The 21,871-nt window shown below is 47.0% G+C and overlaps 1 protein-coding gene across 1 annotated transcript; it reads right to left on the bottom strand.

Moving 5' to 3' along the window:
• Positions 1–5,355: 5,355 nt before the first annotated feature.
• Positions 5,356–18,810, bottom strand: LOC308058133 (ribosome-binding protein 1-like; the record flags this gene model as incomplete). The annotated part of the gene is made up of 7 exons (XM_080412120.1): positions 5,356–5,921; positions 15,252–15,384; positions 15,810–15,963; positions 16,759–16,877; positions 17,214–17,366; positions 18,379–18,501; positions 18,727–18,810. The coding sequence occupies 6 exons, from the start codon at positions 18,808–18,810 to the stop codon at positions 15,271–15,273; spliced, it is 747 nt and encodes a 248-aa protein (XP_080268246.1). The 3' UTR covers positions 5,356–5,921; positions 15,252–15,270.
• Positions 18,811–21,871: the final 3,061 nt, after the last annotated feature.

Raw genomic sequence — 21,871 nt, forward strand, 5'->3', positions numbered from 1 at the left:
GCTTTGGTTGGATGTACTGTTCATGAAAAGATCTAGGTGCCAGAATCAGGCTTTCAACATGCATATTTGCAATGACAAATTCAAAATTCCCTTTCCATTGATGTTCTTGGAGGCATCTTCAGACTTGCTGCTGCAGTCGCTACCACTAAATGCCACTAAATCAGTAAATCCATTTATTGAAATAGTCATACAGAGCTGCAGCAATGACACACAAACTCAATCCAATTCAAAGCTCTTCTAAGCAGAAGGAAATAAAGATTCAGCTCTGTTCTCTGTGAAACTTGAGTAAAAAAGGGTGGAAGCTTATGGATGTATATGGTAAAGAAAAGGCCATTCAGGGGACAATACAAATGAACCCTAGCAATAACTCAACAGGGACAAGAAGGTGAATGGTGTCCCACTCCTTTAGCAAAGCACTGAAAATACCTCTGGGATTGTCCAAGGCCCCTTGATTCAAGATATGTCTTTCCATCAGCTCTCTGAAATGCTCAGCAGTAACATCTGGAACCCCCATCCAATTATCAGCTGAAATGCAGGAGGATCAAAGAGAGAGTTTCCCAGCTCTCCTGAGAACAAGCTGGAGCGTGGGATAATCAGCAGCTTCTGACTGCTGCTAACCACCTCTCACTCATTAGCATTTTCCCCCGGCCTCCCCACCTGCATGTGCAGTCCCCTCTGCCTCCAGAGTACCAAGGGCCCCTCCATGCGTGTTTCTTTAAACCTGCCTGTAACAGTCGCTGCCCTGACACATCCTACAAGTTTATAGCGGTCTCTTTTCTCCTCTCGCCATTAACTGGAGGCAACGCCTTTTGAGACATACTTGCACTGCTTGGGAGTGGGGATGAGGGCAACAGATGGGAGGGTTGGGGGGGGTCAGGAGCTCCAGGGATCCTGGTGCATCTCCAGACGGGTGACACCAGGCGAAGAAGGTCCCCCGTGGAAAGTCAGCCAATTCACGACAATCACACCAATATGGCTACGTGCCGTGCTCACTTTATTAAACAAACAGGTCGTATTTATAACTTAAACCGGCCGTCCACCCGACTTTGCACACAGGTGATTGGATAAAAGACTCTGGCCATGCGGGCACCCGTGTCACATGCTGCAGGCACCTGATCAGAGTGTGCCAATGACTGTGTCGATTCTGCGGTTCCCAGGACTTGCTCTTCACCTGGCTTCTTGTTCGTGCATAGCTTGTTTTATTTCTCACACTGCTTGTTCCAAGGACAATTTAAAGTTGCTCTGCAGCTTCAACTAACAGGCCTTGGTTGTCCAACCTGGACAACGGTAACATATGTCCTCGGTCCTTTAAAAATCCCTCTACACCCCTCCAGCTTTCCTGTCAGTCCCTTCAGGTACTGGGAGCTGCTCTAAGGTCTCCCTGGAGCCATTTCTTCTCCAGGCTGAACAACCCCAACTCCCTCAGCCTGTCTGCACAGCAGAGGGGCTCCAGCCCTCTGAGCATCTCCACGGTCTCCTCTGGACTTGCTCCAACAGCTTCATGTCTTTCTTATGTTGAGGGCCTCAGAGAAGACACAGCACTGCACGGGGAGGGTCTCACGAGAGCAGAGCAGAGCAGAGCAGAGGGGGAGAATCCCCTCCCTCGCCCTGCTGGGGATGTAGCCCACGGCATGGTTGGCTTTCTGTGCTGCAAGCACACGTTGCTGGGCCAAGTTGAGCTTCTCATCCACCAACACCCCACAGTCCTTCTCCTCAGGGCTGCTCTCCATCCATTCTCTGCCCAGCCTGTGCCTGTGCTTGGTATTGCCCCAGCCCACACGCAGAACCTGGCACTTGGTGCCTCTTTCCTACTTTCCATTAGATCTAGAGATGTGGGTGACTTCCCTTCTACGGAACGTGCAGCAAGAGCACTATGTCAAATCAAGGTTCTCTCTCTTTGAGTTTCAAAATTTTTTCACAGATTGGTACTTGCATAACGGCTGCTTAGAAAAGAAATCTTTGCCCAGAGGAGCCTGCTGTGTGGCCCAGCTCCCAACGAGGTGTTCAGGCCTGGACATAACTTTTAATACCAAAGTGCAAACCACTTCTGTTTTGATGGAGTTCTGAGAGTTCCGACACCGTTTAGGTAACAGCATGAAATGTTGGCATGTGGCTGAACTCTGTTGATTCAATAGCTGGTAAATATTCCCTGGCCAGCCTTCCAAAAGTAATCTGCCCAGGGGGATGCAGGAGGCTTGGCAGCAAGTAAAGCAGGGCTCTGCAGGGTAGGGGGGTGGTTTCTCATTGAACGTGTCCTCAGGGAGACTGACATGTTTGAAGCAAATGGGAGGCTGGTGGAACAGGTGCACACAGCCAGTGTGCATGTTGTAAATAGATGTTATGATTGCTAGCCTTAGGCTCTGTGTTAGCAATTACTATATCCAAATATAAAAACATTGGAAAATATCAGAGCTGCACAACACAGGACAGCCCTGGGAAGCACAAAAGCCAGGAAACAAAACCAGTGCATTTACAGGTACCTTAACTCTGCATCTTCGTGTTACATGGTTTGCTGTTAGATGCTGGCAAAACAGAGTGTATTACCTCTGGAAGAACTAAATTCTGCAGCAGAGTAATAGTGAGTGCTGCTTATCGTATGGAGCCTTTCCCTCTTTGTAGACAAGTCAGCTAAGAAGTTAATTGTATTTGTGATTGTTTTGCTAAAAATGGTCTGGCGCTGGAGGCTGTCCCAGTGTGCCTCCCCAGCCGAGGGCAAAGAAGTGTCTTTTTGCTACTCTAACGTTGTTCCTTGATTGATAATACCGCTGTAATGGTACCCAGTCATTTACAAGCGGAGCTGCAACCCTTTGCAGCCTGGGGTCAGATGAGAAGATGCCGACAAGTGATGTTACAAGGTGGGACAAGTGCTTGCCCCTGTGTCTCTCTCACTTTCATGCACTCTTCAGCCTTTGCCCTCAACACTGAAGCCTTTTGGCCAGGAGGCTCCGTGAGGGCCATGGCTGCTTCTGGAGTGCCTTGTGCAGAATATGTAACAGATAATAAAAACGATTATTGGTAATGAATTATTTAAGATTTTGTTACTCCCCTGTTTTCCTTTTTCCCGACGCAAAGTTTCCCTTACTTTCTGCTATGAGGTCCCCCTTTTTTTAACTTATTACTGTGAGATTCTGCCTTATTCCGTCCTGACCCCCGCTTTCCATTGCGAGGCCTCCGGGCTTTTAATAGGATTTGGCAGTAACCTTGGTTTGCTCAATCTGCCCTCAAGATCACTAGCGACCACCCCTTGGTCAGCAAACCCCCTTCCCAAGGTACCTTTTCCTCCTGGGGACTACGCTGCTCACCTGACGTCTCCATGCATCTTACCAGCCTCGGTGGCCACAAGCCAGCGATGCGCCACTGCTCCAGCGGCGTGCTCAGAGGCTCTACCTGGGAGGTGTCCTTTAAACACCCCTAAAAAACCCAAATCCAGCCACACCCCGGTGACAACAACAAAGCCACAAGCTCTACCTCCTGCACCAAGGGCTTCAGAGTCGAGAGGGAGCACCCACGTCCTCGTGAGCACCCGCTGGCAGGGGCCACTGGGTTTCCTCTCTCACCTGAGGCTACCACCCAGCACGGTGCACCATCTAGGCTTCCCCCCCCACCCTCACAGCCGGCTGGGGAGCTTCACAGGTGAGCAAGAACGGCTCCCACCAGGGCAGCGTGCCCCCTGGGCTTTGCCGGGGATGTGCAATAGAGTTCATTGCATGTGACAAACTGACAGGGGGCAGGAGGCAATGAAGAGGTCCGCCAGGCAGCTCGCTATCCAAATGCGGACGCTCATCTCCCCCCGAGTTCTCCCCATGGCCAGCCCCACGGATCCCACACAATTCAGCCACCCGCCCCATCTCCCTGAGGGGAGCAGGTTTGCAGGCGCTTGCCTGACCTGCAGCTGCTCCATCTGCCTCTCCAAGGCTGCCACTTTCATCTTCCAGCTCTTCCTCAGCTGCTTCTCATGCTGCAGCACCTCTGACTTCTCAGAGAGCTCGTTCATCAGCTTGCCGCACCACTCCTGTAACCTGGCCACCTCAGCGTTTTGCCTGCACCAACAGAAGCAGCGTTATTGCAGCCCGCAGGCCAGTCAAGCATCCCTGGCGTTACCCAGGGGGAACACATCCTCCTGTGGGCCTGATAACAGGGCTTGAAACATCTCAACGGTTGTGTTGGCCTGCTTCTCGGACACGCCTGGTCCTTCAGGGATGGGGTGGAAGGAGCTGACACATCAATTTCAAAAGCTCCTCCATCACAGGAGACATTCCTTTCTCATGAAATAGAAGACGCAAGGATCTGTGTTCCCAGACACAGGAGAAAGCACTCTAAGCAGCTGGAGTCTGCTCCGTAATTAATTGACCACTGTTAATCACCAGGCAGTAGGGGTGGTGGTGGGTGGTGGGCTCTCAGCTTGCCATTCCCTCAGCCAGAATTCAGCAGGACCCCTTTTTCTTGCCTGACCAGAGACAGGTCATGCACATACCGCACAGCCCAAGTGTGATTTGCACGTCCCTTCTCCATCATGACCCCCAAAGCTGCAGTGCTGGGGGGACAGGACACGTGTCTACCCAGTCCTGCCTGCGTGGAATCTCTGGTGTGTCTAATATAGAGGCTGAGCACACGCAGACTTCTCTGGGAACAAAATGGAGGCGGGTCTGGCCTTCATCCCCCTTCCTGGCCTTGGTTCTTCACACACCCCAGAGGTACCAAGTACTCTGGGGGCCTTTTCCCCCCACCAGCTCCTCAAATCCCACTGATGTCAGCGCCAGGCTCAGCAGCTTTATTGTGAGGAGGCAGGCACCAAGCTGTGACGTGGTCTCTGCCATTTCCCAATAAACCAACTTGAAATAAAAAAAAAAAAAAAAAAGAAAAATTATTTAAAAAGAAGAAAACCTGGGGAAAAAAGGGTGGTTTTGTGTGGAGTTTCAAAAGGAAAGCCACAAGAAGGGGAGAGAGAAGGCAGTGCCCAAGGACCTCCACCACACAGCACCCGCAGGGACAGAATTTCAGGGGTGCGCTGAGGCTTAAGAGAGCAGGAGCAGCCTGCGCTGGGCTGGCGAGGCTGTGCTGCTGTGCCCTGTCCCCACGCTCACGCTGCTGTGCCCTGTCCCCACGCTCAGCCTGACCCCATGGCAGGGGACCTCGGGGTGCAGCCAGTGTGAGGACACTCGTGGCTGGAAGGGAAGGCTTCTCTCCTTTGCGTATCTTGGAGAAAAAACAGAGGGGATGGCTGTTTGCAGCACAGCAAGCAAGGCGGGGAATAAAGGATCTGCTCCCGGCCACAGCAGGGTCCTTCTTCAGTGACCCCAAACACCTGGCTGGCTTGCAAACTTAATAAAAAATTAGTAAATAATAACGGGAAAATGAAGCAAGGATAAGCTCTTTTCACTACATCATTGTAAATGCATCGACACCCAGAAATACACAAAAAGATACGTGCCAAGAGCCACCCATCAAAGAGAGGCTTCCTTCCATGCTGGGTCTCACTTTCACACTTCTTGCACTCCAACAAACAAAAAAACCCAAAACAAACCAAAAAAAGTAAAAAAGAAAGAAAAAAAATAATTTCACCAGTTGATGTACAAACAGAGTCTTCCCTTTTCACAGATCTGTGGGTTCTGCCTGCCCCGATGTGGTCGGTGCGGTGCCCTTGGGAACAAACGGTAGTTGTACAAAACAGTATGAAGATTTTCTTACAAACATATGCCTCCAGTGTTTACTGGTTGGGTTTTTGTGTTTGGGGTTTTTTTTAAGTTTCAAAACTAGGTTTTAGGTCACAAATGGCTTGCAACTTTTTTCTACAGTAAATCAGGCATATATTTTTAGTTTTAGTTTTAGGAATGTGTAAGGCATTTTGGTAAGCTGACAGTAAGGTCTAGGTCACAGACTCATCAAGCTGAAGTCCCTTCCTTCAAACTGTCCTCTTCCCCCTGGAGAAGGAAAAGAGAGGTGGGTTACTCAACTGGGTCTCAACCTTATTCTCATGGCAGCTCAAGTGTTATCGATTTGTTAATAAGTTAAGATTGATTGATTATATTAGATTGATTGATTGATTTTATAAAATTATTTAATAGAATTAAAATATAGAGGAATAAGAAAATTTTTATGGAAAATTTACAGCTATATAGTAGAAGTAGTTATGACATCTTTTGTACGTCCTGTACCAAGGCTAGAAGAAGGGCCTGGAACTATTGTGGAAAAACTTAGGTAATAACTTTAGGGTTGAAAGGTTCCTTTGTACTTAACCAGTCTTCTTTACGTAGAGGTGCATTGAAATGTCAGAGGATGAGATTAATGGGAACTGGGGAGAGTCGACTGGAACAGCTTGTAGGTGCCTGCCAAGAAACTGTGAACTTTAGTAAAAGGTAATTCTGGAAGGGGGAGATCGCGACCACCGACTCATATACCACCTACCCAAATCGTACCCCAGACCCATTTCTAGACCTTTCTAAGCTTTACTGCGCAGAATCGGATATAGGAGGAGAGTATGTAAATGATTTATGGGAAATGTTATGATTATGCATGAATATTTAATGAATATGTATGAATAAGTTCTATATATGGAATCTGAGTGTGGGACCTGGTGTGCGTTGATCGTGAGAGGACTCGCTCACGCACCCGGCCGTCAATAAAGAAGTGTCTGCTTATCTACACCACATTGGTGTCGATAAGTTCTTCATTCCAAGATTTCGGTAACAGTTTTGGCGACCCAGATGGGACCTCGCTGAAGGAGACCGGAGGAGTCGGGGACCTGATCGGTTCCAGCCGGCACCGAGGATTTCTCGGGGATACCCATCGATCCCCGATCCGTAAGGCTCTTCGCGACGTTCCCTGGATTTTTTTTGGTAAGACACTTCTTCTTTTAATTGTAGTAAGTAAGTGCACTAGAGGAAGTGGGCAGGAGTCCCACTATAATAAGTGTATGGGAAAGAGTGGGATGGAGTCCCACCAGTGGGTTGGAGTCCCACTGAGTAAGTCTACCTGTCAGACGCAGTGAAAGACCTGCGCAGGGTAGGACTAGGAGTCTGCCCGTAAGACATAAGCGAAAGCTATTGCAGGGTTGGACTAAAAGGATCCTTGTGGAAGTGGAAGCCTAGGCGTCTGCCCGTAAGACATAAGCAAAAGCTATTGCAGGGTTGGACAAAAGTGTAGACAAGAGAAACTATATGCTATAGTGTTCTCTAAGGTAGTGCCTCTAACAAGAAGTTAGAAGTTTTAGTGCTTTTTTTGTTGTTTTGTGAGTCTGTGTATTAAGAAGAAAATTAAGAGGTATAATATTGTGTTATATTTTTGTCTTTCTGTTGTTTTGTGAGTCTGTGTATTAAGAAGAAAATTAAGAGGTATAAAATTGTGTTATATGCTTGTTTAAAGCAACTGTGGGAAAGTGTGAGTGTGGTTGTAAGGGTGAGACGTATAATTGAAAACGAAAGCGAGTGTGGAGTGTGGATCCGCGGATCGGAGTGACAGAGTTGAATAATTATGTATTGTACTGTGGGTAATTACACCATGGCAACTAAGTTAACTCGGTCGTTTAAAAGTAGAAGCTTGGGTAATCTTGTGTTAACTGATAAAATCCCGAAAAATTCTCCATTGGGATGTTTGTTAGCGCATTGGGGAGATTTATATGAGGATTTGCCAAAAAGCCAGATGATTGAGTATTGTAATAATTGGTGGCCACTATATATACTAGAAGATCAGGAAAAGTGGCCCATGAACGGGACACTGAATTATAACACTATTTTGCAGTTAATGTTGTATTGTAAAAGAGAAGGGAAATGGAGTGAAATGCCATATGTGGATTTGTTCTTTTACTTGAGACAAAGAAAGGATTGGCAGGAGGAATGTAAGTTAACTACTGGAGATAATTTAGTAATGGCTGTAACCGCTGATAATAAGAAAGTGAAAAAGTGTTGTACAACTTGTGAGATTGGGAAAGGTTGTTTGAAGAAAAGCACTGTTATTGAGAATGACGATGGACCAGAGTTAGATATATCCCCTCCTAGGAGAGAAATGAATCAGGGTCGAGAATTAAGGATACAAGAACCGGTGACTGAACCAGATAGCAGTGGAACAGGAGATGTGGGAGAGAGATTATCGGAGATTGTAATTCATACTCCTGTTTCACGGAGAACTCGGCAACAGACCCATACAATAGCTCCCCTGCGACAGGGAATTGGCAGCGACGGACCAGTCTATGTGAAAATACCTTTTACAGCTACGGATTTGATGACTTGGAAACAGGCAGCAGGAAACTATAGAGAAGATCCTGAAAAAGTGGGCAAGGTGGTAGATTATATAATTAGAACACAGAATCCAGACTGGAGTGATTTACAGGTGATTTTGGATAATTTGTTAGATGATACAGAGAAACAAATGGTATTAAAAGCTGGCAAAACACAGGCAGAGTTGGATGTGATGAGTGGAATAACAGGTGGAACAATAGAACAGAATTTTCCATCTGGGGATCCGCAGTGGGATCCAAATAATGTGGCACATAGAGAAAGATTGAAGCGGTATCAAAAGTGGGTTTTGTATGGGATTAGACATGCCATGCCTAAATCTTTGAATTGGTCTAAATTATATGAAGTAAGACAAGATAAAAATGAATCTCCCTCAGCATTTTTGGAAAGATTAAAGGAAGCTGCTAGAAAATACACTGATTTGAGAGTGGAAACAGAGGCAGCACAGATACAATTGGCTTTGATTTTTATGGGGCAATCGGCACCAGATATAAGAAAAAAAACAAAAACAAAACAAAAAAAAAACCTCCAGAAACTGGAGGGAGAGAATTCAAGAAGTTTAAATGCAATGTTGGAAGTGGCATGGAGGGTATATGAATTGTGGTGATCGGAAATTTAATACCCTCTTAGGAATAAATCAGTGTGCCTTGTGTAAAGAGGAAGGACACTGGAAAAAGGACTGCCCCAGAAACAGGAGTGCTTTTCACGACCTTGCCAAAATAATGGTTTTAGATGACTGAAGGGGACCGGAGGGGAGCCCAGCTGAACCTCTGGTTAAAATTAAGCTGGGAGATAAAGAAGTTAAATTTTTAGTAGATACAGGGGCGACACTTTCAGTATTAGATACTTGTAAAGGAAAAATTGGAACAAAGACAGCCAATATAAAAGGAGCAACAGGGAAAGAAGAAAACAGGCCATTCCTACAACCCATAGATTTGAAATTTGGAAATAAAATAATTACACATGAATTTTTGTATGTATCAGAATGTCCGATACCCTTCTTAGGAAGAGATTTGTTATCCAAATTAAATGCACAGATTGTTTTTGATGAAGGAGAACTTCTCTTGAAAATACCTGAGTCAAAAACGGGAGAAATCTTGATGATACAAAAAAAGGTAAAGGAACAAGAAATTCCACCGGAGGTGGATTTGGCAGTGATCCCTACTGTATGGGAAACAAATATTACTGGTAAATCGAAACTAGCAGAACCTGTTAAAATAGATTTGAAGGAAGGCGCAGGAACAGCGAGAATTAAACAATATCTAATCAAATCAGAAGTGAGACAGGAATTGAAGAAATTGATTGATAAATTTTTGGAGTATACAATTTTGGAATAATGTGAATCTGAGTATAATACTCCTATTTTACCAGCCCCCCCCAAAAAAAACAAAAAAACCCCACCAAAAACAAACAAACAAAAAAAAAAAACCAAAAAAAAAAACCAAAAACCAAACCCTCGGGTGAATATAGGCTGGTGAAAGACTTGAGAGCAGTATATCAAATAGTTAAGGATATTTATCCTGTAGTAGCAAACCCTTATACACTGTTAACAGCGTTAAGGGAGACTTATCAGTGGTTCACAGTGCTTGATTTAAAAGATGCTTTCTTTTGTGTACCTTTGGAAAAGGAAACCAGAAAACTGTTTGCTTTTGAATGGGAAAATCCTCAAACCAAAAGATGCAGCTGACATGGACTAGATTACCCCAAGGATTTAAAAACAGTCCAACTATTTTTGGAAATCATTTAGCTAAGGAATTTGAAATCTGGAAACAGGACAAACCAAGACCTGGACATTTATTTTTACAATATGTGGATGATATATTGATTGTTACAAAAGAAAGATTTATTTGTATACAGGTGACTATTGACCTTTTGAATTTCCTGGGACTAAATGGGTATAAGGTATCCAGGAAGAAAGCCCAAATAGCCTGCCAGACTGTGATATATCTCGGCTTTGAGATTTTAAAAGGACAACGACAATTAGGAAAAAAATCACAAAGAAGCTATTTGTGGTATACCTGAGCCGAGAAATATTCATGAACTCAGAGCATTTTTGGGAATGACTGGGTGGTGTCGCCTTGGATCATGAACTATGGGCTAATAGCTAAACCGCTGTACGAGGCCCAAAAGAACTCTCCCTTTGTCTGGGGCCCACAACAGCAAAAGGCTTTTGTAGAATTGAAACGTGCCTTAATGTCTGCACCTGCCTTGGGACTGCCGGATCTAACCAAAGATTTCCAGTTGTTCGTACATGAAAGACAACACCTTGCACTGGGCGTGTTAACCCAGAGGATAGGAAGCTGGAAACGACCAGTCAGATATTTCTCTAAACAACTGGACACAGTGAGTAAAGGGTGGCCAAACTGCCTTCGAGCAGTGGCCGCAACAGTGATGCTCATACAAGAAGCTCGGAAATTGACTTTGGGAAGAACAATAACAGTCTATGTTCCACACATGGTGATAACTGTCCTAGAACAGAAGGGGGGACACTGGCTGTCCCCCAGCCGAATGATGAAGTACCAGGTGGTATTGACTGAACAGGATGATGTGATTCTAAAGACAACTAACCTGGTAAATCTTGCAGTGTTTTTAAGTTCCATACAGGAAGAAGGACGACTGGAACATGACTGCTTGGCTACCATCGAGTATGTTTATTCCAGTCGTGAAGATCTGAAGGATGTGACATTGGAGCGACCAGACTGGGAATTGTATAATGATGGAAGCAGCTTTATGGAACAAGGAGTCCGATACGCCGGATATGCGGTAACAACAGAGACTACAGTTATAGAAGCAGGAGCATCGGCGAGTACCACATCAGCCCAAAAGGCAGAACTCATTACTTTAATTCGAGCCTTAGAATTAAGCAAAGACAAGAGAGTAAATATCTGGACTGATTCAAAATATGCCTTTGGGGTAGTGCACGTCCATGGAGCTTTGTGGAAAGAGAGGGGGCTATTGTCCTCTCAAGGATCAAACATTAAGCATCAAACAGAAATATTACGATTATTACAAGCAGTTCAAAAGCCAGATCAAGTAGCAATCATGCACTGTAAGGCACATCACATTGGAAATATAAAAATAATAATTGGAAATAATTTAGCTGATAAAACAGCAAAAAAAAGGTAGCAAAGAAACAAGCATTGCAAATGGCAATAATTCCTTCTAAAACAGTAACCCTTCCTAGGGAAAAAACGAGATATTCAGAGGAAGATGACAAATTGGGTCAGTTATTAAGTGCTAAGAAAAACTTAGCTGGATGGTGGATAACTCCTAATGGACAAGTAGTAATTCCACCTCTTGGGATGAGAGAGATAATTCAAACAAGACATCAAGAATGTCACTGGGGAGCAGAAGCCTTAGTAACATCTTTACGAAAGCAAATAATATCAGTTAAGATGTTGGGAATAGCTAAAATGGTAACTGCAAAGTGTGAAGTATGTTTGAAAAATAATCCAGTGATTAAGAAAAAGGTTCAAATGGGTAGACTGAAATCTGGTACAGAACCTGGAGATTATTGGCAAGTAGATTTTTCAGAGTTACCTAGACAAAATGGGTACCGGTACATCCTGGTAAGGGTTGATACTTTTACAGGATGGCCAGAAGCCCTTCCCTGTCGCACCACAAAAGCAAAAAGAGGCTGTGAAGTGGTTATTACAAGAAATAATTCCAAGATTTGGAGTTCCTATTGGAATTTCCTCTGACAGAGGTCCACACTTTGTGGCTGAAGTAGTCCAAAGTGTTAGCAAAGCATTGGGTATTAATTGGGATTTACATTCATCTTGGAGGCCACAATCTAGTGGGAAAGTGGAAATGATGAATCAAACGTTAAAACGACAAATAAGTAAAATTTGTCAAGAAACTAGTTTAAAGTGGCCTCAGGCACTTCCATTGGCATTATTACGAATCAGAGTACAACCAAAGAGTGGAACCTCAGTCAGTCCTTATGAATTATTATATGGAAAACCATATGAGTCTCCAGAACCAAATCCAAACATATATGTAAAAGGAAAACAAGATGTGTATAACTATTTGTTTTTTCCAAGGAAAACTTTGGCTGTGATTTGAAGTGCAGTAATTTGGAATAGACCTTTATCCCTGGAAAATTCAGTGCATGATTTCCAACCAGGAGACTATGTCTATGTGAACACTTGGACCTCTGAACCTTTGCAGGAGCACTGGAGAGGACCTTTCCAGATACTGCTAACCACTTTTACAGCTATCAAAATTGCAGAATCGGATGCTTGGATACATTATACTCGAGTGAAGAAAGCACCATAAAGAAGGCATCTACTCCGTGGAGGACTGTGGAACGTGACCCAGAGACTTAAAAATTGACTTTGGAACATGTCTAATTTTGCAGATCAAGTTATGATTGGTTTTTGGATTTTCTTTTGGTTGATAGTGTTGGTGGGATCATGGGATGACTTGGTGAATAGGAACAAAAGACAAATAGAAACAGAACAAGTGATTGACATTCCCAAACAAATGGCTGAGGAAAATTTGATGGTAGGATTAATTAAAGAATTTGCCAATTTACAAAACATCACGCAGATCACTGCTTGTTTACCTATACCAAGAGCAGTAGGTGAATCTATTCCATGGGGAATTTTAACCATGAATTTGACTAACCTGGAACATAAAAATGAGACCAATTATTGTGAACAGAGGCCAGTGACTCAATGGTATGAACAAGTGAAAGTCACTAGAAAACAATGGAAAACTCCAGGTAGTCTGGCAGATTGTGAAAAATTGTTAAATCATGTTTTTACCAAAATAGGGAGATTTAAGAATGTAGGATGGTGTTCTTATGATGAACAATTTAAAACCAATGTGAGCAAAAGTGTTATGGAATGGAAGTGTAACGAAACTGGCCAAAGCACCCAATTAGTAGACCAGTGGGACTCTATATGGTCTATGTCCATATTTTCCCATTTTCAATATATATCAAGAACTCCTTGGTGTTTTACATGGGATGGAAAAGTTTTTTCAGTATTACCCTGGGTAGATGATAGGTCAACTACATTGGGAGAGAAAGAAAATAAAATAGTGCCATGGTGGAAATGTGAAAAAGTGTATGATTGCAGTAATGCAGACTTAGTAATCCAAAGAATTCCTCTGTAGGCCACTGTTTTAAAATTTGGTTGTTTTTGTCGAGGTCTTAAGAATACTCTAAATTTAACCAGCGCTTTTACAGTCAGAAGAGGAACTTTGTTTAGTTGTAGAAAATCTACTATTCGAAGTCCAGGACATTTAGTTTGGGCATTAAGTGATGGAACCTGGACAACACACCTACCATTAGATGGTAAGGTGAAACAAATCACGTTAGGCATGCCAACATTGTGTCCAATCTGGAAGAAATCACCATTTAAAGGATCCTTAGAGAATTTAGAATCTAAACGAATAAAGAGATCTGAGATAAATGATGATATTTGGAATGAACCATTTATAGGAGTGAAAACTGGTTGGGCACTTGAATCACTTTTAAATCCTACAGCTTCATATAGAAACAGAGCATGGCTCTATCAGTTAGCTGGTCAAGTGGAAAAATTAGCAAACGTTAACAAAAAGGGGTTTAAGGAATTGAATATATAATTACAGGCGACCTCCAGAATGACTTTACAAATAGAATGGCACTAGATAGGCTCCTGCTTAAAGAACATGGAGTGTGTGGATATCTCAAAGATAAACTGGACCACTGTTGTGTCCACATTCCAAATGTCACTCAGGATGTGGAACATGATCTAGACCTATTGGGAAAAAAAAAATGAAAAAGAAACTGAAACAATTCAAAAGGATATGTCAGAAGATTGGTTTGGAAAAATTTTTAACAAACTGGGATGGAATTTGAGCTCTTGGATACAATCTATAATTAAAACTTTGTTTCTGTTGCTAGTTGTCTTTTTGATGAGCATGCTAGTATAAGCATGTCTGAAGAAACAGTTTACTAATAGAATTGCAGTGAATCGTATGATTATGAGAGAAGTACCAACCATTTCACCAAGATATGATCCATCACCAAAATATGTTGAAACAAAAGATGTATGAATAATGTGAAAGTATTGAAATGATGATTTTCAACACTTTCAAAGGGGGGAAATGTTATCGATTTGTTAATAAGTTAAGATTGATTGATTATATTAGATTGATTGATTGATTTTATAAAATCATTTAATAGAATTAAAATATAGAGGAATAAGAAAATTTTTATGGAAAATTTACAGCTATATAGTAGAAGTAGTTATGACATCTTTTGTACGTCCTGTACCAAGGCTAGAAGAAGGGCCTGGAACTATTGTGGAAAAACTTAGGTAATAACTTTAGGGTTGAAAGGTTCCTTTGTACTTAACCAGTCTTCTTTACGTAGAGGTGCATTGAAATGTCAGAGGATGAGATTAATGGGAACTGGGGAGAGTCGACTGGAACAGCTTGTAGGTGCCTGCCAAGAAACTGTGAACTTTAGTAAAAGGTAATTCCGGCAGGGGGAGATCGCGACCACCGACTCATATACCACCTACCCAAATCGTACCCCAGACCCATTTCTAGACCTTTCTAAGCTTTACTGCGCAGAATCGGATATAGGAGGAGAGTATGTAAATGATTTATGGGAAATGTTATGATTATGCATGAATATTTAATGAATATGTATATGTATGAATATGTATGAATAAGTTCTATATATGGAATCTGAGTGTGGGACCTGGTGTGCGTTGATCGTGAGAGGACTCGTCAATAAAGAAGTGTCTGCTTATCTACATCACATTGGTGTCGATAAGTTCTTCATTCCGAGATTTCGGTAACACAAGCATCAAAGCGTTTCACAGATGGGCCAGGTCCTGCCTTTTGAGAAGGGAGAACCATGACCACCATCTCCTGTGCTCCCAGAGCTTCCCAAAAGCCACCCAGATGGTTTCTGGCAGCAAGTGCCACCTTGTCTCCGGTTTTCAACCGCTGCCTGACAGGCGCTTCCCCCTGCCCTCCACCAGCACCAAGGGGAGGGATGGCTGTGGCTACCACCAGTACCGTTTCCTGAAGCTGTTCTTTACACTTCTTCATTCTCCCTTTGGCCAGTTGGTCCTGGGTAACCTTCAGTCGCTCCTGTAGTTCGCTTGCTGCCTGGCCCCGGTTCTTTCTCTTTTTTTTTTCCTAGTTTTTCCTACATGGGAGTCAAAAGAAGGCATCTGCCTGAGTCTCCCTTGGCCGTCTGGTGACACTCCCCCCTCCAAAACATCTCGGGTCACCTCAGGTCTCCACTGAGCTGCCTCGGTAGCCACAAGCCAGCGATGCACCACTGCTCTAGCGGTGTGCTCAGAGGCTCTACCTGGGAGGTGTCCTTTAAACACCCCTAAAAAACCCAAATCCAGCCACACCCCGGTGACAACAACAAAGCCACAAGCTCTACCTCCTGCACCAAGGGCTTCAGAGTCGAGAGGGAGCACCCACGTCCTCGTGAGCACCCGCTGGCAGGGGCCACTGGGTTTCCTCTCTCACCTGAGGCTACCACCCAGCACGGTGCACCACCTAGGCTTCCCCCCCCACCCTCACACCCGGGGGGAGCAGGTTTGCAGGCGCTTGCCTGACCTGCAGCTGCTCCATCTGCCTCTCCAAGGCTGCCACTTTCATCTTCCAGCTCTTCCTCAGCTGCTTCTCATGCTGCAGCACCTCTGACTTCTCAGAGAGCTCGTTCATCAGCTTGCCGCACCACTCCTGTAACCTGGCCACCTCAGCGTTTTGCCTGCACCAACAGAAGCAGCGTTATTGCAGCCCGCAGGCCAGTCAAGCATCCCTGGCGTTACCCAGGGGGAACACATCCTCCTGTGGGCCTGATAACAGGGCTTGAAACATCTCAACGGTTGTGTTGGCCTGCTTCTCGGACACGCCTGGTCCTTCAGGGATGGGGTGGAAGGAGCTGACACATCAATTTCAAAAGCTCCGTTTCCATCACAGGAGACATTCCTTTCTCATGAAATAGAAGACGCAAGGATCTGTGTTCCCAGACACAGGAGGAAGCACTCTAAGCAGCTGGAGTCTGCTCTGTAATTAATTGACCACTGTTAATCACCAGCCATTTCAGACTTTCTACAAAAACAGAGTGCCAAATTCTTCCCCCTAGCTCCTGGTTGCTCTGTATGCACCAGGCAGGTCTCGGTTCTCTGCAGCACCGCTCCCATCAAAGAGCCAGCGACATTTCTTCTGAAGTTGGTGAGCACAAGCTCTCCGAAGTGTGGAGAAATGCTGCAGCGCCTTCTGGTCCCCTCTGCCCCCTCCGCTAGCATCAGCACAGGTGACTCCAAAGCAGAGAGGGCTTCCCCTGCCCTTCCACTTGGGAAAAGCATCCTTGTTTCCCCTGCCAGGCCCACAAAAGCCATTTGGCAATCTCTTCCTCACTCCCTCCTCTACCTCCAGCTAGCTGGGGCGTCTGTAGAAGCACCCTCAAGAAAGGGGGTGGCCAATCATGATGGACAGCCACCCCCAGGGCTTGCCAGAGGGCGGCCCCAGGCTCAACCCCCACCCCCACCCCTAGTCTTACTTGCTCTCCATCTGACTTCTGATCTGGCAGAAGGCATCGCTCAGGATGGAGTTCTCCTGCTGCAGGCGAGCCAGCTGCGTGTTAGGGCCATTCTCCAGCTGCTCCTGCAGGGTGCGGATCTAGGGAGAGACCAACAGGGGTTAATGCCGCCGCTGCCAGCCCCTCAGCTCTCCCCTGAGGAGCCCACTCCATGGGCAAGAGGGACTGGCAAGGAAGCCACAGCGAGGTGTCTGCTGATGCTGACAGCCCCTGCGGCTGCTGCATCCCGTGAGGATGCTCCCACATCCCTCTTCTAGCGTGAGCACCACGGCTCAGGAGCACTGCGGGGCTCTCGCCCCTCCCCGAGGCTCTGGTCCCCTCGTCCACCTTGGTCTTCTCCAAAAGACCAGGCAGCTGCCACCGAGGGCCAGCCGGCAGCCAGCGGAGGAAGCTGCAGAGCACCGCGTGGGGCTCACCTTGCCCTGCAGCTGCTGCGTTTCGCTGACATGGTCCTGGTAGCTGGCCTGCATGCGTGCCTGCACCGCTGCCATCTCCTGCTCGCGGGCCAGCAGCTGCTCCTTCAGCTTGCCCTCCAGGGTTGTCGCCTTGGCCCGCTCGGCCGCCAGCTCCTTCGAGGAGAGAAGCCACCCGGTCAGTTTCAGCGTAGGAACTTCCCTGCTTTAAGGGGACTCGAACCAAGTGGCCTCCTAGCTCAGAAGACTTTAAGAAGTGTAACCCTTTCGGCGCTGCCCCCAGGCCCAGCTACACCGTCCGCACTTACATTTCCTCCTGCATTAAGCTTTGGGCTCAGTGGCCACTGGATGCCACTGTTGTTCCACATTGGGCCAGCTAAGAGACAGGAGTGAGGGCCTGGAATTTTATTCCCCTCCCCGGCCCCAGGATCAACATCATCACAACAAGTTTGCGGCAAAGCAGGAAACCTAAAAAAAGAAAACACCCCCACAAATGAAACACAGACTCCCCCTCCGCCCCCTGCCAAGGCAGGGGTGCTCTCTTGGCCGGCTGGGTGATGCCGTGCCGCTGCCCTGGGCTGCCTGCACAGGCCGGGGTTTAGCGCAGCACTCAGTGCACAGGGTGGCTTCGCCCTCTCCTCTCCTGCCTGCAGGCAGATGGACCTGCTGCAGCAGGGTCCTGGCGGCTGCGGGGCAGGAGGTGCTGAGCACGACGCGCCGGGGGTCCCTTCTAACTTCAACACCCAACGAGAGGTGGAGGCAAGGGGCTGAGTCAGGCAAGGGGGCTGTAAATAGGATCAGGCTCCTTAAAAAGCGACTGTTCAACACCTTCTCAGCTCAGGGGCTCTGGCAAGAGATGAGAAGGGCTTTACTGTCCTCCATAGAGCAGCAGAAAGCTGCAGTCTCTTACGGGCACGGCTTTAGCCCGCTCCTGCTGCGGCTGCCAACAGGGCACGTGCCTCCCCGGGCTGGATCAGGCCCAGGAGAGGAGCTCAGGTGGGCATCTCCTCCCCTTTTTGGGGAGAAAACAGCAAATGGATGAAGGGCCCAGAGAACCCCTGGGCTTCACCTCCAAGGGCGGGTAAGACGGTGGGAGAGGGAGGCACATGGCGAGCCGTGAGGCGCAGAGCCTGTGCCAGGGATGCCGGGAGGGCTGCGCGGCACTTACCTGACTCAGCTCCTCCACCTTGTTTCTGGCAGCGGCTGCAGCCTCCTGCTTAGTGGCGAGCTGCTTCTCCTTCTCCTCCAGCTGGCGTTTCAGGACAGTGACAGGGTCACCCTTCTGCTTGGCCTGCCGGCACAGGGTGGCACATCAGCGGGGACCACCACCTTCGCATCCAACCCCTCCACCCCACACGCACAGGGTCCTGCCCTCTGCTCCAGGGGAAAATTCAGCTCCCGTCTCTAAGGCTGACCCTCGGGGGACAGCCTGCCCGAAAACGGGCTGCCTTCGCCCCTCCGCACCCCCGGAGGCTTGGCCCAGCCCTGGTGGACACGACGCTGCTGGCAGCCCTACCGCGTGCCAGGTGTCCTGGACGATGCCCGCTTTCTCCGTCAGGATCTCGATGAGCTGCTGGGCCTCCCCCTCACTGAACACCATGCTGCTGACTGTGGACACAAGCGTCTTGTAGGGCAGGTAGAGGGGCCCATCCGAGTCCGCAGGTGCTGGGGAGGAGAGAGGAGGGTTTGGGAGCGCTTGAGCCAACGGCAGGGCTGAGTAGCATCACCTCAGTTGACTTCAACCCCATAACTGTCATTTCACGCCAGCAACCGCCCAGATTTCCACAGCCAAGTTTGATACCTCTCTAACTGAAAGCAACGTGACGAGTGCTGGGGACGGCACCCACCACAGACAAGTGTTCCCTGAGCCAGCTGCCACCTCTGCCTGGCTCTGCTACTGCTCCTGCCGCCCTGCCACCACCCTCCATCACACTGAGCGATTCCAGACGGAGCTGGGCACGCTTTGCTAATGCCAGGGAGCAGAGACATGGTGGGCATCAGAAGCTGGACTCCATCGTGACACAGCCTCGCTGGGGGACTGTCGCTCCATGCAGCGGTGCCAGTGATGCAGAGCAGCAAGGTCATCTCCTGCCTTTCACCAGGTAGGTTCGTTCCAGCTCTTTGCTAAGGGAACGAGATGACTCCAGCCCTTCTCCGATCCCTCTGCCGGCTTACCCGACGGGGATATATGCAGAGGAACTTGGCCTTACCTGGCTCGCTCTTCTTCTTGGATGCAGCCACCTTCTTGACAGGTCCATTATGCTTCTGCTCCTCATGGGCTGGAAGAACATTGCTTTTCTTTATGGTGACAGAGCTGACCACTGGAGCACTTTGGTGCGCCTCTGGGACCTGTCCATTAGGTTTCTCTTGATTTTTCTTTCCTTTTCCTTTTTTCTCAACAGCTTCCTCTTTCTTCTTTTTCTCTTTTTCCTTCTGCTGAGTCTTCTTAAGCCCTTTGCCTTGCTTGGCCAAGGCTTCCTCAGAAGGACGGAGGACCTTCTCCACGAAGGTGAACACCAGGAAGATCCCAATGGCCGATACCAGCATCAAACCTCCAAAGAGCACAACCTTCAGCATCTGAGGGTCATAGACACCCATCCTGCCTTATTCTTCTGTGCCTGCAAGACACCAGAACAACAGTTGCAGGAGCGGTCTGCAAACTGGGACCATGCGCGGCAATCAGTTAGCTGAGGGGAATTTGCTCGAGCTTGTCTAGACAACAATTAACATGATGAGGCATGTTTGCAGAGCACAGGGGGGTGGGAGACGGATGGCGCCAAGGATGGCGCCAAGGAAAGGTAACACCTTGCTGTTGATTGCTGGTAGTTAACCACCAATCAGGGATTGCCTGGTATGCAGTGCTTAGCTTCAAGAACCAATTAGTTTGAAATGCGCAGCTTTTGAAAGTGTTTATAAACTCGTGTTTCTGTACAATAAACTGACATTTGCTTGCATCAAGCTGCGTCCCGTCTCTTCATTCGCCGCAAATTGGTGACCCCGACGTGATCCGTTTAAGGATCTATAGTGAAGGGCTCTCGAATCGCCTATCTGAGCGACATGCAGCGAATCCCACAGAACTTTGAATGATCTGCTGAAAGGAAGCAGGAGCCGGCCAGAAATCCCTCCGGAGTTGAGAGGTGAGCTGTGGGAAATCCGTAACGGGGAATCAGGCTTCGTCCCCAGAAGGAGACGTTTACGAGCTTATGAAAGGTCTTCTTAATAAACATAAGAAAAATATCTCTGGGCAAGACCTTAAAACAATGCTCAAGTGGGTGCAAGTAAATATGCCCGCAGTGACTGCATCTACAATTTTTACGCGGGAACTTTGGGACGACACAGGGGTGAAATTATGGGATTCTGCGACAAAAGGCAATATTGAGTCCCACCGTCTGCTTTCTTCATGGAGAGTTATTTTTGAGACTATGAAAGCAGAGGAAGGAGAGGAGGAGGAATCGCAAGCTCCTATAGCTCTTTCCTTATCAGCCTCTAAGTCACAGTGCTCTAGACCCCTGGGTGTCAATGCAGTGGGGTATCCGCCAGAAGAAGATCCTTTTGACGCAGGACCGATAGACTGTGAAAAAGAACCTGATTTATACCCTCCTGATCTACGTGATGTGTGGACAAAAATAAAGAAACAATCCTTAAAGGAGGGGGATTTAGAAATGGCTAAAACTATAGTTGCTCCGGTCTTGTATTCTCAGGGTCGGGCAGGGGGAGCACGATGGGAGCCTCTTTCTTTTTCGGTTGTTAAAAAACTGCGCCGCACAGTCACAGAACATGGTATTTCTTCTCCCTATTTTATAAGTCTGTTATCTTCTGTGTTTGATACTTATATCATGACTCCTCATGATTTGAAATCTTAGCACGATTGCTATTAACCCCGACTCAGTATACGTTGTGGGAGTCGCATTGGAAAGGAGGATTGCAAGCACTCCTGCTCACGTATGTTAATCATAATGATCCTGTATTAGCTGCACTGACAATAGAACATCTTGCGGGCACCGGTGCACATGTTGATCCGGTAACATGGGCTCAACACTGCCCCCGTGCGACTCTCGAGGCAATTAGAGAAGAGGCGAAAAAGGCTTTTTTCCAGGTTCCTGACGTACAAAAGCCACAAAAAGCCTTTACTAACATCACTCAGGAGTCTCGAGAACCTTATATGCAGTTTATTGGTAGACTAAAACAGGCTTTGGAACGTCAAGTAGATAATGCGGAAGCTCGGGATATATTGCTAACAAAACTAGCTGTTGAAAATGCTAATGCTGATTGTAAAAGGCTACTGAAGTCTCTTCCCAACCCAAACCCCACTCTGGTGGAAATGGTGGAAGCATGTAACCGAATCGGTACGGTTGACCACAAGTTTGAAGCTATGGCTGCTGCTTTTGCAGCGATGTGTGGTGTGGGGAATTGCTATGGTTGTGGTAAGCCTGGTCATCTAAAGAGAAATTGTCTTGCTCGGGCTGCGGGGAATAAACAACAACCTCCTGGTCCTGGAGTTTGTCCGACATGTCAGAAAGGGCGTGATTATGCTAATCGATGTCGATCTAAGTATGATTTCCAGGGACAACCGATACAGGGAAACCGACCGCGGAGCGCGGGGCAGCGACGCGCGCAGACACAAGTGCCACAGCTGACATTTCAACAAGCTCGGAGAGAAG

Source organism: Falco punctatus (genome assembly GCF_963210335.1).
Source record: "Falco punctatus genome assembly, contig: scaffold_25, whole genome shotgun sequence".
Classification (NCBI taxonomy): domain Eukaryota; kingdom Metazoa; phylum Chordata; class Aves; order Falconiformes; family Falconidae; genus Falco; species Falco punctatus.